This window comes from Crinia signifera, chromosome 2, assembly GCF_055691185.1.
Source record: "Crinia signifera chromosome 2, ASM5569118v1, whole genome shotgun sequence".
Lineage (NCBI taxonomy): Eukaryota > Metazoa > Chordata > Amphibia > Anura > Myobatrachidae > Crinia > Crinia signifera.
This window is the reverse complement of record NC_139218.1, coordinates 213,391,420-213,406,727: the sequence shown is the minus strand read 5'-3', so window position 1 is coordinate 213,406,727 and position 15,308 is coordinate 213,391,420. Positions and strand designations below refer to the sequence as shown.

The following is a 15,308-nucleotide window of genomic DNA, read 5'->3' as shown; positions in this document are numbered from 1 at the left end:
CAGCGCAATTTATGCACAATCAGGACCGCACCTATTCCACCACCAGCAGCAGAGCTGGTCCTAGCCAGTTTTATGCCCTAGAAAAGATTTTTAACTGGTGCCGCCTAGCACCGACGCTACAATGCCTTGATGCTGGGGGCAGTAGGTAAGGAGTAGGGAGATGTAGGGTGCTAGGGAGGGAGTAGTGACATGCGGGGAACTAGAGAGGATGTAGTGAGATGCAGGGGGCAGTATGGAGGGGGTAGGGAGAAGCAGGATTCTAGAGAGGGCACAGTAAGATGGAGGGCGCTATGGAGGATGTAGTGGGGCACAAGGTGCTATGGAGGATGTAGTGAGATGCAGGGCAATAGGGAGAATGTAGTGAGATGCAGGGCGGTAGGGATGTCGTAGCAATAAGGGGACGAATGAAGCTAGGAAGGGCACAGTGAGACGCAGGGAGCTAAGGAGTGCAAAGTGAGACGCTGGTGTAGTGAGACACATGAAGCTAGGGAGGGCACAGGGAAAGTGACAGCAGGGACAGGGAGAGTGACTGTGGGGACTCAGGGAGAGTGACAGCGGGGACAAGGACGAGTGACATCAGGGATATGGCAACAGCGGGGATGCGGTGACCATGTCAGGGGGACGCAGGGAGAAGGGAGAGTGACAGTGTTCAGAATCTGTAATCAACAGCTTAATGTGTAACTAAGATGAAAACCAATAATATTAATTATACCCCAAACACAGAGCAGGGAAATGTTACTGCTACTAAAAATGATACCAACACAGCCGTATCAGTCATTCTGTATGCATAATATAAGGTGCATCTGCTTATTTGTGGATGTAGCTGTGGCAGCAGGAGGAGCAAAGGGAGCGGGGCCACCCGGTGCTAATGCGGCAGTGGGAGGAGGCAGGGGAGCTGGGTCACTTGGCATTGCTGCAGCGACAGGAGGAGGCTGGGTAGCCGGGACACCCGGCCGTGATGTGGTGGCGGGAGGAGGCAGAGGAGCCAGGGCACCCGGTGGTGATGTGGCGGCGGGAGGGGTGCCAGGGCACCCAGCGGCAGCATTAGGAGATGCAAGACCAATGAGGGGAGGTGACCAGCATCACACAGTGTTCCCAGCGCTGCCTCTTGTAAGTTCTGTTCAGCCTCCTGTTGCACAGTGCTAAACAGTGAAAAAAGCACTTCCTGATCAGTGTTAAAGAAGTGCCGGTGTGCCATAACACAGAATACCGACCCACTTCCACCATGATGAAGCAGCATATAAATATATATATACATATATATATATATATATATATATATATACGCACACACACATGCATGTATATATAAATATACATATATGTTGTATTTATGCGTTTTTTTACTTACTATAAGAAGTGCAAGCTTGGGCTGGGATTAGATCCATGTCTGAACATGTTATTTGCTGTGAGAGGAGGGACGGGTGGTGACAATGTGGTACCTGGAGTCAGACTGACTCTGCAAGGGATCATGGAAGGAGGACCTGTCAAAAATCACGGCGCTCCGTGGCGTGATGTGCATGGCGATTCCCTGAGGCCTAGTCATCATCCCAACCCGGTCCCATGCTGCATGGGTGCTGCCATGACACTTTCATGTCAGATTCCTCCAATGAATTCCCTATGACCTTGTTTCTCTGACCTGTGCACTTGATCATGTGATCAAGGTGTGTACAGGTACTTCCTGGGGTTAATTGATGCTGTGACTTGCAGCCAATCACAGACAGGCAGGGGGGTATAGGTCAGGCCTCTGGCACTTTCTCCTTGCCTTGAACAACTTGTCTGATCCCTGAGTACTCCCCCGAAGTCACTATTCTAGGCTCCAAGTTCCCTGTTCCAGAGTTACCTGTGGTGTGCACCTGCAATCTTCTGCTGCTAATACAGCTCCCTGGTTAACCATGTATCTGCCAGATTACCTTCCAGCTAACAGCATCCATAGCTTCCGGATAAGAGGTCTGAGCTTTCCAGCTTCCACCAGCTTCCACCACCGGTGGGGTTAGACTCTGTGCCTCTGTTAATGTTCATGTGAACTCAATGCCCAGTGTTCTATGAACTGTTCTTACCTCAAACCTCCCATTTTCCAGTTCCCTGACCCTTCCACTGGCTCATTCCTGCCACAGCCAGGGACACCAGATACCAGAGCCCTGAGAGTTTGTTTAAGGCAAATGATCCTGGCACGTGAACAGAATGTGGGGCCTGTGGCTTTACAAGATGGTGCGACCCGCTTCTATTTTTCTTAGGGGCAGACCCAACGTCAGCCATAGCAGCACCGCATCTAACTATGGGCAGCGCCCATATGATGGGAGGGCGGCTCAGCTCAAATGTGCAGCAGAGCTGCCCGTTGTGGTGGTGCTGACAATCGGATGCATGCCCCACTGATCACCAATGTTAAAGAAGCCGACCACTAGGCTTTGGCCAATGCCCTAGGCATTTGCCTTCTTTGCCTATGCCTAAGGCCAGCTCTGACCAGCAGCTATCAATTTCAACAGCTACAGGAGCCATTGCCCTATCTCTGTTGCAGGCTGGATGTGAGATCATGTTTGAGTAGCTTCAGTTTGAAAACTGTTCTAACACATCAAATAAAATGTAGCCAATATAAGTTTTGTCTGTGACCAGAACCCCTGAATGTGCCATAGTCTGCTACATATGTGTCAGTCCAGAACCCCTCTCCCTCTTATAGTTATGAGTGCCCACTGTGATATTGAGTTTACAGAACATACTTGCCAAGAGCTTTTGCCTATAACAACTCCCTTTCCCAGAACTACAATCATTCATTGTTACTCAGTGGCTGCCAGGACTTCCATTCAAGTAGTGTAGGCTCAAGATCACAGACACTTAGATTTAAAGGGAACAAGACAACTATAACTATAAGGTTTGCCCAAATAAAAATAAGTTCACGGTTGTATAAAAAGAAGACTACGGTTGTATGTGAAGAATATTTTAATTAAAGAATATTTTATTACATGTGTAACATTACAAGTACCAATAGATGGGTCAAACAAACACCCATTGTCGACAACTTCTGATTCTCTGACAGATGCTTTTGCACCCACTGTGCACAGACTTTGCCATAACCAGGCTGGTTGTGGATTATGTGATGCTCAGTGCTGTTTATTGGCAGTACAGCATCAATTTTACTTGTGGTGATCTGACGATTCTGACGAATGAGATCCTTCACAGCCGAATTCGTGGAAGGGTTAGTGACAATTTGCCCCTGCTCGAGCAGTGGCAAGTCCTTGATGCTTTTGTGTCCAGCACAAGAAATTAGATAACAGCTCTTTGCCACTGATCTGGAGCAATCAATCATACAAAGGCATTCACTACACATGCGCTAATGGGAAAAACGCCATGCCATCTATTGATAAACACGTTAACCCACTGTGATCAGATACAACGACGCTACAGCAAAAGTCCCCTTTTCATTATTTTGCTGGAATAATTCAAGTCTTTACACAATAGAGAATTGATGAGAAGTAACACATTTTTGTGCTTCTATAGCTGTGAATCATCCTGAGTGGAAGCTTTGTACAAATGCAGAAAAGTCTCCACATCCGGATTAACCCTTTCAGTGTGACCAGTTGTTTCCTGATGAAAAATGTATCTACTGCGCATGATCCGGCCCAGCAGCAGGCTGCTGCTTTACATTCTATTGGACAGCTGAGCAGTCAGCCGCTCGGCTGCCCTATTCTGCTATATAGTGCTGGTGGCTTAGCTGTCTCTCACTGTAGAGGAGAGCCTCGAGGTCAAGGATCTTTTACCGATCTGTGGCTGGGGCGGCTCATCAGAAAGGCTCTAAGTATGTGGGGGGGGACTTAAATTGTGGGGGACCAGAAGTGGACAGCTGCCCCTATCGTTCCTCCCTTAATCCAGCCCTGCTCCTTGCTAATCACAGCTGTACAGGCTGTTCCAGGTGGGAAGGTGTTTTGTCCCCCTGGGACTGCCTGTCTGTACTGACACTCCCCTCCCCTGCTATAACATCAGTCCTATTTGGTCTATCAGTCCCTAGAAGTCTGGACTGTACAGTATGTCATTGTGAACACATTTGCGGGATCGCAAACCCAACATTCAGATTGGCATATTCCTCAATCAAGAGGTAGGAGTCACTGCTAGTAACTTGCCCCAGACATCACAGGGAACAATTCCCTAGGGAAATGGGACTGGCATTGGCTGCTGAGCATGCTTGGATTTACGGAACCACAATGGCCGACATTTGTAGGCTGCCAGGGCTCTCTGGAATTTATCATTCCAGAGTAATTCTTAATAGAAAAACTACAGATTTTAAAGTAATTTAATTAACATAGGCACTCTACCAAAGAGCTTTTCCCATCTATTATTCTCCTTAATCCATAGGGAATAATTTCTTGTTCATGGAGTAGTTCAATTGGAGTAAAAGTTGAAGAATATAAATGAATGAAGATCATTGTTTCTAGCAGAGCCACAACACAAATGAGTGAAGGGTTCAATACGCAATCAAAGTGACTTGCTTCTGATTGGCTGTACTGTGGGGCCAGATATACTAAGCTTTGAAAGTGATAAAGTGAAGAGTGATAAATGACCAGCCAATCAGCTCCTATCTGTCATTTTCAAACCCAGTCTGCAACATGATAGTTACAAACTGGTTCTTTATCAATCTCCACTTTATCGCTTTTTAGGGCTTCGCACGTCTTGCTCTAAAACCTCTGTTCTTGCGTTAGCACTAATCAATTTCAGTGCATGCATATTGCGGCTTTGACTCATGCGCAGTGGGAAATAATCTACTTTGCTACATCCAGCAATGACCTTGCTTGAACTTCTGAATCAGACCCACTATCCGGACTGTGGTTCTTCTGAGATGTGAAATCTGCACTTATCGATATATTACAATGTATACAATGTATTTTGAATAACAGTAATTTGTGTGGTTTTATGTCAGAATGATATATGTTTGTCTTGGAGTGGTTTTCTATATTGCATTTTGGCAGTCTTTGAGCATAACTGTATCATCTTACCTTCCGACAGGGTCTCAGAGGGGAAAGAGGACAGTCTGGAGCTTATGGACCAAAAGGGGAGAGGGGAGAGCGTGTAAGTAATATTTAGATAGGGTATATTTTCATTCTTCATGTCATTTGTACTTGGTATCTACTGTAGATACAGATCTTATTTGATTATGTGTTGTGCACCTATTTATGTACATTCATATCCAAATTTTTCAGTAAATTAACTGCATATGACCTTTTGCAGCATGTGTGTAAGTGAATGTGTGTGGGTGTAAATGAATGAGGGGATGAATGTGTGAGTGTATGAGGGTGTGAGTGCATGCATCAGTGACGTGCGGTGAGGTCATTGCCTGGGGAGGCACTGATCTCCCCGCACGGGACCCCCCCCCAGCACAGGCAGCAGGGCGTACATGCGCCCCCCTCCCCCGGCGGACTCACCTCAGGGCGGTGACAGCGGCGCCGGACTCCACGCTGTCGCGCTGCTGCATCCTATGCATGTGGGCCCTGCATGTGTGTGATTGGACAGCGGATCCATCACTGGATCCGCTGACCCAATCACATCTGGGGGCGTGCATTCATACTGGTGCCCCTGTCATTGCGGCACCAGTATGAGTGCCGCTTCCCCATTCATTTTCAATGGGCTTTTACAGCCCATTGCTGCACCCTGCTTCCTGCCCTCCCCTACCCGCCCCCCGCTGCCCGGTGTTTTAATGTTAACAGCGGGAGGCACCTCTCCCGCTGCCTCCCACCCTCACATGCTGCAGTGTAAGATGGTAGGAGGCAGGGGGAGAGGTAGAAATGATGAAAATAATAAAAGAAGATATATAAATATCTTTTTATTATTCACATCATTATGACAGGGGAGGCACTGCCTCCCCTGCCTCCCCTGACTGCACGTCCCTGGCATGCATGTGTGCCAATTGTCAGTTTGGCTAGGAATGGAGAGCTTTTCTGAGTTTGACCCTGATGATTCACGCCACCTGCATACAGTAAGCCACTATGGAAGCAGTCTGACAGGAGAAGGTTCTTCTGATCAGTTGTGTAACTACAGTATAAATAGCATCTGGAAACTGAGGGCCTAATTCAGGTTGGCTCGCTAAACAGCATACATTCCCTGCTTAGCGAGTAGGTAAATGCCTCCCACTGGATGAGCAAATGTCCACGCCTGCATGTGAATAAATGTGTACGCTGACACATCCATTTGCATGCGGATGTACAGGCAAAAAATCATTTGATGGTCGAATAATCAAATGATTTTTTAACAGTTCACAAAAAATGTCAATGTCAACAGACTATTATTTGCCTCGGAAATGGCTGAGAACGAGGCGGGCACTAGCATGCCCCATGCAGGCTTCACCATGCCTGCGTTTGCTTGGGGACGCCCAGCAGTTTTCTGGGTGCACCCACTGTTTTTGTGGGCAGGTCCAGGAAACGCTGTGTAACCCAGGGTTGCCGACTCTCCCGGAATGGCCGGGAGTCTCCCGAAAATCGGGACCCCCTCCCGGCCCCCCGGAAGGGTGGGCAACCCTCCCGGGTTCAGGATGGACCCCCCCTGCGCCCCGGATCGCGGCATTAGAATGCCGCAATCCTCGGGTCTCAGTGGAGGGGGCGGAGCTAAAATGACACAATAGCATCATTTTAGCCCCGTCCCCTCCACGGAGATCCGTGAATTTGGCAGTTTGACATCATGGGGGCGAGGCTTAGGGACGTAACACGTAAGCCCCGCCCCCTGAGCGGCTGCTGGAACTCTCCTCTCCGGGCTTCTCCCGGAGAGGAGAATTAAAAAAGTCGGCAACCCTGGTGTAACCCCATGCAACAGTCCCATGCCCGTCCACTACCCGCCCCGATGTGTGCGACTGCCTTGCCGAAGGCGCTCGCACAATGGGGATGCAGATGCGTATATTCACCGATACACATATGCAGACCCAAGCAGCGAATTTGCAGGGGACCGAATCAACCTGAATCAGGCCCTGACACTGTACACATTGTCAGTTTCTCTGAGAGAGTCCTTTGACAGTGTGGAAGGCTCCTCCAATATGCTGGGGATGTCATATGCAGCAACAGTCCTCGCTTCTGCTGTCCCTACACGTTACAGTTACTACACACAGAGCCGAATTTCCCATTAGGCACGTGAGGCACGTGCCTAGGGGCGGCACATGTTTGGGGATGGCACTTGGATGCCTGTGATAGTACAGTCAGCCCAAAATGTACCAATAACTGCAAAATATCCACTGTACTGTACTATATTCCATCTTAAATAGAGTGTCAATGGATGGGACATGCAGATACTGCCCCTGTAAACTGTCCTACTTAGTAATATGTATCCATAATAAAAGAACATATCACAGTTAGTGGCTTTTTTTTTGTAAATCCATTATATTGGCTATTATCAAATGAGGGCTCATAAGTAATCAATAAAAATAATACAGTTAGGCAGGGGGGGGTGCAAACATTATTGTTGTGCCTAGGGGCTCCCTCATTCATAAATCCGCCCCTGACTACACAGAAGGGACATTTTTGGTTAGATTTATCTTAATCATGGCAGTCCTATTCGTTCTGTTCTCTTATCAACACTGGCACTGGCAGCCAGCTCTTGCTGTCACTAGTTTTATGTGAGCTTTGCGAACGGCCATCCCCCCCTTCGCCGAGCATATGGTCATATTTGCATGTGAATGGATGTGTATGCTCACACATCCATTCTCATGCAAGTGTACGGGTGAAAAAAATCATTTGATGGTCGGCGACCATCGAATGATTGTGCCACCCGTTCGCAAATAAAAGTCAGTCTATGCTGACTTTTTCTTTGCGAGCATCTGGTCAAAGAAGGGCCGGCGTCTGACGTCCTGTGACATCAGCCGCCTGCCCCGAGTAGGCTTCGGCACGCCTGCGTTCACATGATGCCAAGCATTTTCTGGGTGTACCCACCTTTTCTTGTAGGACTGCCCAGGAAACACTGGGGGTCCCCATGCTATGTGATGTGAAACATAGGATATATGCCTTTGCCTCTATCATTCTCACCCTAATTCTCCTCCTTTTCACATCAGGGAGCAGACTGCATCCAGACATCACCAGGAGGACCTCTACAGGTAAGTGCCCCACACTGGCATTCCCCCATTCCCCTACAGATGGTGTTTTGCAGCTGCTGTAAGTGGTATAATATTCTGAATACAAGCATGTTTATAAGGGAGACAAATCTAAGCATTATTCTTATCTTTTTCACAGTGTGCTGAGGGTGTAAAAGGGGAAAAGGGCGAGCGAGGAGTGGAGGTGAGCTTGTGTTGTATATTTGAAGAAATCATTAAACAGTCTTGCCAAATGTCCCTGTTTTTCAGGACAGTGTCTGCTGTTTAGTCTCTGGAAGTCTATGTACTTTTCATATTGACCAATAAAACTTCTCTAATACTGTACTCTCGGGAATTGGACGCATCTGTGCTCCAAAATGTAGGAAAATAATCACGCAAAAATACATACTGTACTTGCTAATGGGTACAGCTCAAAACCAATAATTAAATGGCCATACAATTTTAAGACAACAATAACAAAAAAAACCTGTATATAAATAAATTATTACACATAATATATGAAATGCAGATATGTGTACAGTGTTTTACGCAACAAAACTGGCATATGTCCATCTTTGAATAAGCACTTACAGTAGGTGCAGGTCTCAGTTTTCTTTAGGCTGTATTTGGTGTTTTTAAATGACTTGTGTAATATTTGATATACAATAAAATAGTGTAATGATCACGTGGGGCATGACATTGTCCCACGTTCTCTGTTTTGCTTATAGCACATGTGACGAGTAAAGAAGCAGCGTAACATGTTCCTAAAATGAATTTCAGATGTTGACAACTGTAATAAAATGCATTTCTCACTAATCATATCCACATAAAATACTTTCTAAGCTATTCCATTAAGAATTATGAATTAAGTTATGCACATGCTATAAGATTTTGCCCAACCCAGACATGGACTGTGTCTGCAGACATAGATTTACTGGCCTCAACTGGTTGTAGTGGTGATTCAGAGCAAACTTTGCTCAGAGGTCCAAGGTTTTCCGTGATGGTAACTATGCTGATCAGATGCTGTGGGTGACATTCTATGGGATGAGATTTGTGTTATTTGGCGAAATTTTTGCAAAAAACGGCTGAAATCCCGTTTTCGCATATTTAATGAGAACTCGCATCCAGATGTTTTCCCTTTGAAAAGTATACAAATCGCATATTTAATGAGATGTGAATTTGGGAAATGTGTCTTAAATTCGCCAAAAAATCAGACCAGGTTCTGATATGCGAGTTGGCCAGAACCCTGCACAGATCATTGAGATCTGTGCATGGTTCTGTGGTAAAAAATGTGTTTTTTTTTTTTTGTTTTTTTTTTTAAATTGCGTGGGGTCCCCCTCCTGAGCATAACCAGCCCCGGGCTCATTGAGCCAGACCTGGTTCCAAAAATACGGGGGGACAAAAAGCGTAGGGGTCCCCCGTATTTCTGAAACCAGCCCTGGACTCTTGGACCGGTCCTGGTTCCAAAAAAACTGGGGGTCCCCCGTATTTTGAAACCAGCACCGGGCTCCAACAGCCCACAGTGTCATGCCACAGCCGGGGGACACTTTTTACATAAGGTCCCCCGGCCGTACCATGAGCACCGTGGCTGGTCAGCCTTGGACGGGGTACCTGGAGGAGTGGTGACCCCCCCAATAAAGCGGTCCCCCCCCAGGTTTCACCCATCCAGGGCTGAAGCCCGGGGCTGTCACCGGCGTCCCTGGCCAGTGGACGCCGGCCTGATGGGGTTAAATCTTTCAATCCTAACATTGCTTTATACAGGAGAACTACAAGTACCAGCAGACCTCCCCGGCAGGCTGGGACTTGGAGAACCACAAGTCCCAGCATGCGGAGCATTAATGGGCCCGCTGGGACTTGTAGTCCACCTGTAAAAAGAATGTTAAAAGAAAACACACACACAGAAAAGTAAAACTTTATTACATACACACACACACACCTCACTTTTACAACAATTGCCTGCCAAATACGCCAGGAAACTCTTGCGGAAGGCATTTGCTGCAGGGGCTTGCACATGCACATTAGCACCTCCGTGCAGATCCCACCATTGGAGGTGGGGCCAAATTTGGACCTGAACGAGCAGGTATGAATCAGCCCCAATGTATAGTATGACTTAACGCAGCAGACCATTAACATAGAAAATGTCATATGCATGAGTTATTTTAATAACTCTTTAATATTGAGGTTGAATATGATTAAACAAGATTAAACCGATCATCAGAGACTGCCTGGAAGGCGCATCAGACAGATATTCTACACCTTTTACTCAGTATCCTTTCCATTGTCATGACAACCACACTGACATGTAGATTTCGAATCAGAACTAGGACTGTAGCAAAATAATGCTCGGAGCCTCTCATCTAGAGGAATCAGCTTGCTCTCAGAAGTGCTTTGGTTAGCATTTGTAATAAAATCAATTTACAGATACCAAAATGATTGTCTTATTGCCAACAGGGGCCACAAGGATTTGAGGGACCATCTGGACCAGATGGAGAGAAAGTAAGTTACATTTGTTGGAACATCACAATTATATTGCACATCAGATGTTCATAAAGTAATTCCTTTTACCTAGGGGCAGAAGGGCGATAAGGGAGACACAGGAGTGAGAGGATTCGCAGGTTCTCCAGGTCGAGATGTGAGTATCTGGTACTTTTTTCTTTTATCCTCTATTCATCATGGTTATGATTAATTCTCTTTTGATAAGACTCCCTATCACATCCTTCATAACTTAGATATACTAAATATATTTGGGCAAGAGGCTTTGCAGCATTTCTGCAAGGTTTTTGTTTGGAATAGAGTAGTATCTGACTGACCTTCCTCCACTTGGCTTTCCTTTCATGTATACAGAGAAGAAAGTGCTGATACTAGGAAGGGTTGGCCAAGGCTTGTGCCTAAGGATACTGCACCACTCCCTGCTCTTTCATGATTTGATATACTGTAGATATAGCAAAGACCATCTTAATACACAGAAGCAGAGGTGGATTTAGACCTCATGGGGCACTAAGCAAGATACCAATTTGGGGCCTATCTTGCTAAAACAATCCATAGCACTATATTTCTGCTGCTGATCTCAGTCAGCATCGATAGAGTACGTTGGCGCATTCACAGTCAACCAATAAATGATAAATTGTGCAATGCTCCTCTGAGAATGTTTTGGATGGCCAGGATATCTTTATCGGAGCCCCATATGTGGAAAATCCACCTCTGCACAGAAAGATAACCTTTAAGTCCAACTACATTATTATGCCATAACCATGTAATTATGCTAAATTACAAATTCATTTGTGAAGGCCTCAAACAATGGCTTAGTTTGCCTATTTGCTTTCAATTTGCTTTCAATTGGCTTTTAAAGCACTGCTGAATACGTGTAAGCTACAGTATATAAGAACCTGTTAATAAATAACTAAATGTCAAAATACCTAGCCACTGCTTCCTGACACTTTTTTCTAAATTGTATCTTTACCTAGTTATTGTGAGGGTGCTATAAAGCATGCACACAGAGCTCATGCTTCAGCAGTGCTGAAATTGTTTGCATTCTCTTCTCAAAAATCAGTGGGAAAATCCTCCCATAGTGAAATTGCATGGGGAGGGAGATTGTCTATTAGTATTACCCTTTATTTAATGTAAGCATTACTATAGCAAATGCATACCTCCTAACTCTCCCAATTTTCACAGGACCGCATACCTCCCAACTGTCACGATTACAGCGGGACAGTCCCGATTTTCGGGTCCTGTCCCGCTGTCCCACCCGCGGCAGGCATTGTCCCGCTGCGGGGGGTGGCAGTTGGGAGACCCCCCAATGTAGTAGAATAGACGCTGTGCGCATGCGCACAGCGTCTATTCTCGTATGAAAATGAGGTCGCGGCTAATTAGCATAAGCCGCGCCCTCATTTGCATACGCCCGCCTCCTTTTCGGTCCCTTTTTCGTCCGGACTGAAGTTGGGAGGTATGGGACCGTCCTGTTTTTATGGGGACGGTCCCACTGTTACTTTCTGCTCTGCTAACTAGAGCAGCAGTGAATACACGCATATGAATATACAGAAGGAGTCACTGTAATCCTTTGCCGGCACCGGCCATATCCTCCCCTCTGGCAAGCGCCGGCGGACAGGAACTTGGACGCGCGTGCGTCTCACGTGCACATGCGTCCCAGTATCATGGAGTTTCGGGGAGACGGGCAGGGTTAGGGGGGGTCGGGGCGGCGGGGGAAGCGGCGGATGGCAGTGGGCAGCTCCGTTGTAACGAGGTGCGCAAGCATCTCGTGCGCCACCTGGCGGGAGCTGGCCGCTGGTGGGGGCTGGCGATAGTTTCGCCAGCCCCTACAAAGACTACAGCAGCTCCATCTGTATGCACATACTATTCCCGCAGGCAGCGGGGCTGGGGGCATGGCCAGCAGCTCACAGAGCCGTTGGCCATGCCCCCCACAGCGGCAAAACTGGGGCATGGCCTCGCGGGAGTGATGTGATTTATAGGTCAAGCCCCTTGCCACTAGGTCACGCACCCAAATTGCGGACATGTGTCTTCGGCGCATGCGGGTGTCTATCCTGGTATCATTCTGAAGTTGGTAGATATCAAATGTAAGGTAGGAATATAAAGTAATATTTGTTTGCATTGTCAAAATGAGATAACTCATTCAATTAAACTTGAAGCAAACCTAGCTTTAAGTCATGTTAAAATGGGTGTACAATGGCCTTGTAAACGCGCGTGTGTGTGTGTACATATATACTTTACAATGCATTATATAACCGTACCTTTTTAATTTAGGGAAGACCAGGTGAAATTTGCGTTGTGGGACCGAAAGGACAAAAGGTAAGTGACAGCATGCAAACACTAGGCTAATACACATGTAGCTCCCCTGCTAAACACACGAGTATATGCTCACAGCGACTCACCAGTACACAACTATACATGATATTCTATGCAGTACATGATCTACATAGTTAGATAGATACAATGTATGTCCGACACTCTGTTCCTTTAATCCATAGTTATCTTTGCCTGGTCCCCTCTTACATAGGTAGTATATCAAGGAGCAGCACTCAAAAAAATCTTATTTGTATAGTAAAATACTATTTTTTTAGGCGTATTCGTATTTTCAGGATTTACTATCCTGAAAATACGCTAATTCGTATTCATGGCACATTCGTATTTGTATTTACAAATATGAATGTATACACCTTTGACAGAATACAAATAGGAATCACCATTCAAAAGAATGTTGATTCCTAATTTACTAAGCGTATTGAAAATATGGCCGCTAAATGATACGGACACTAATTGCCTGCCAAATACGCCAGGAAAATACACTTCATTTTTGTGGTGTATTTGGCAGAAGCCTGCACGGATCAGTCAGATCCATGCAGGTTTCAGTGTGTAAAAAAAAAGAAAAGTAAGAAAATAAAAAAAAAAACCGGTGTGGGTTCACCCGCCCCCCACAGCCGTAACCAGCCCCAGGCTCACAGATCCGGTCCTGGTTGTAAAAAATCAGGGGAAAAAACGACTAGGGTTCACTTGATTTTTTAAAACCAGCACCAGGCCCAAGGGCCAATCCTGGTTCCCAAAATATGGGGGACAAAATGACTAGGGGTGCCCCGTATTTAAAGAACCAGCACCAAGCCCAACCAGTCAGCAGGGTAATACCACAGCCGGGAAGAGACTTTTTATACAAGGCATCCTGGCCAAGAATTAACCCCCTGACCAGTCATCCTGGGCAGGGGTTCTGGGGGAGTGGGGACCCCCCCCCCCCCTTTTAATGAAGGGGTCCCCTCTCCAGAATTTTCCTGCCCAGGCTGAAGCCTGGGGCTGTCCCCGTTGCCCCTGGGTGGTGGGCAGCAGGCTAATTTTGTTGTAAAAAATTGAAGAAACTATTGTATATTGCTGGTGAACTATGAGTCCCAGCAAGCCTGCCCCGCATGCAGGGACTTGGAGAACCACAAGTCCCAGCATGTGGGGCATTAAAGGGCCCACTGGAACTTATAGTTCCACAGTAATACAAATAGTAAAATAAACACACTACCATAATACTAAAACTTTATTACATATATAGCTAACACATACTGATACTTATAGCATTTTAATTAACCATGAATTTGCATTCCTTTATATTAGGGGGAAACTGGAATAGTTGGCCCTGAGGGTCTTGCTGGAGAACCTGGACCTCCAGGAAAACCAGGACTCCCTGGGATCGGACAACCAGGCAAACCTGTAAGTTGCATAATATTCCTGTATGCTCAGTCAGAACATTCTTGTATTCATAGTATGTCACTGAATATTTCCCTAATCCCTCAGTATTGACATATAGGATATATATTGCACACCATAATTGCTTATTGCAGACCCTTTGTAGCAGACATCAACAGCTGCAATTCCACATTGTATTTATGTATTCCATGTAGCTTAGTGCAAACCTGTGTACATGTAGCTTAGTGCAAACCTGTGTACCCCTTAAGTGGAGCGCACTCCCTCACTCCATTAGTCTCTCTCTGACTTTGCAAAGCTTCAAACGGGTACTGAAAACTCACCTATTCATCAAAGCGTACCCTTCCACTGCATAACTTAGGCCCTTATTCTGATCGGTGCGGCCGGATCCGAATATGCGGCCAGGACCGCGCGCGCGAAACCCCGCCTTCCGTACGGATCGCTCACTCCGTCCGAATGCGGTAAGAAGCTGGCCGAACGGACCGCACGTGTATTTTTCATGGAATACGCCTCCTCCATCTCAGGGAACCTCCCCCATCATGCGATGGTCGCAGTTCATCGACTGCAGGACCGAATGGTCCACCAGCTCCCGCAACCTCAGACCACACGGATATTTTTCCGTGCAAAAGCAGGGATCTGGGCGGGCAGCTGACATCCGGCGATGTCATATGTCCGCCCCCTACACGTGCGTCACGGCCGCATTACCATGCGTACGCCCAGCGTTTGCATGGGAACGCCCATGAAACGCGGGGCGTATGCATATGGTAATGAGCCCAAATAGCCCTTCACGCCCCTCTCCACCCCCTGTTCGGAGTGTTCACATTTCATGCGGGATTTGGCCGTACGCCCCGCTCGCACATGCGCAGAAACGCCTCTGCACATGCGCAGACACAAAACATCGGCGGCCCGAACGCACGCGGATATTACCGCACCAACCAGAATAAGGGCCTTAGTTCTGAGGTTTGTTCTCCGACCCCTGCCACACGCCTTGACAATCTCTGCCTGCTTACATCCTGCCATCAAGCCACCTTCCACTCCATTGCTCCTAATGTAATCTGTCTGTCTCCCCTTCCTACTAGAT

General features: G+C 46.8%; 1 protein-coding gene across 5 annotated transcripts in view; it reads left to right on the top strand.

Annotated features, from left to right (window-relative positions):
* Positions 1–15,308, top strand: part of COL16A1 (collagen type XVI alpha 1 chain) — a 164,283-nt gene that overhangs the window by 68,916 nt on the left and 80,059 nt on the right. For all 5 annotated transcript variants that reach the window (XM_083173690.1, XM_083173688.1, XM_083173689.1 and 2 more), the window contains exons 12-18: positions 4,996–5,058; positions 8,018–8,059; positions 8,196–8,240; positions 10,487–10,531; positions 10,605–10,667; positions 12,794–12,838; positions 14,138–14,233. In XM_083173690.1, the coding sequence (XP_083029816.1) occupies positions 4,996–5,058; positions 8,018–8,059; positions 8,196–8,240; positions 10,487–10,531; positions 10,605–10,667; positions 12,794–12,838; positions 14,138–14,233 (399 nt within the window). The remainder of the gene's footprint in view (positions 1–4,995; positions 5,059–8,017; positions 8,060–8,195; positions 8,241–10,486; positions 10,532–10,604; positions 10,668–12,793; positions 12,839–14,137; positions 14,234–15,308) is intronic.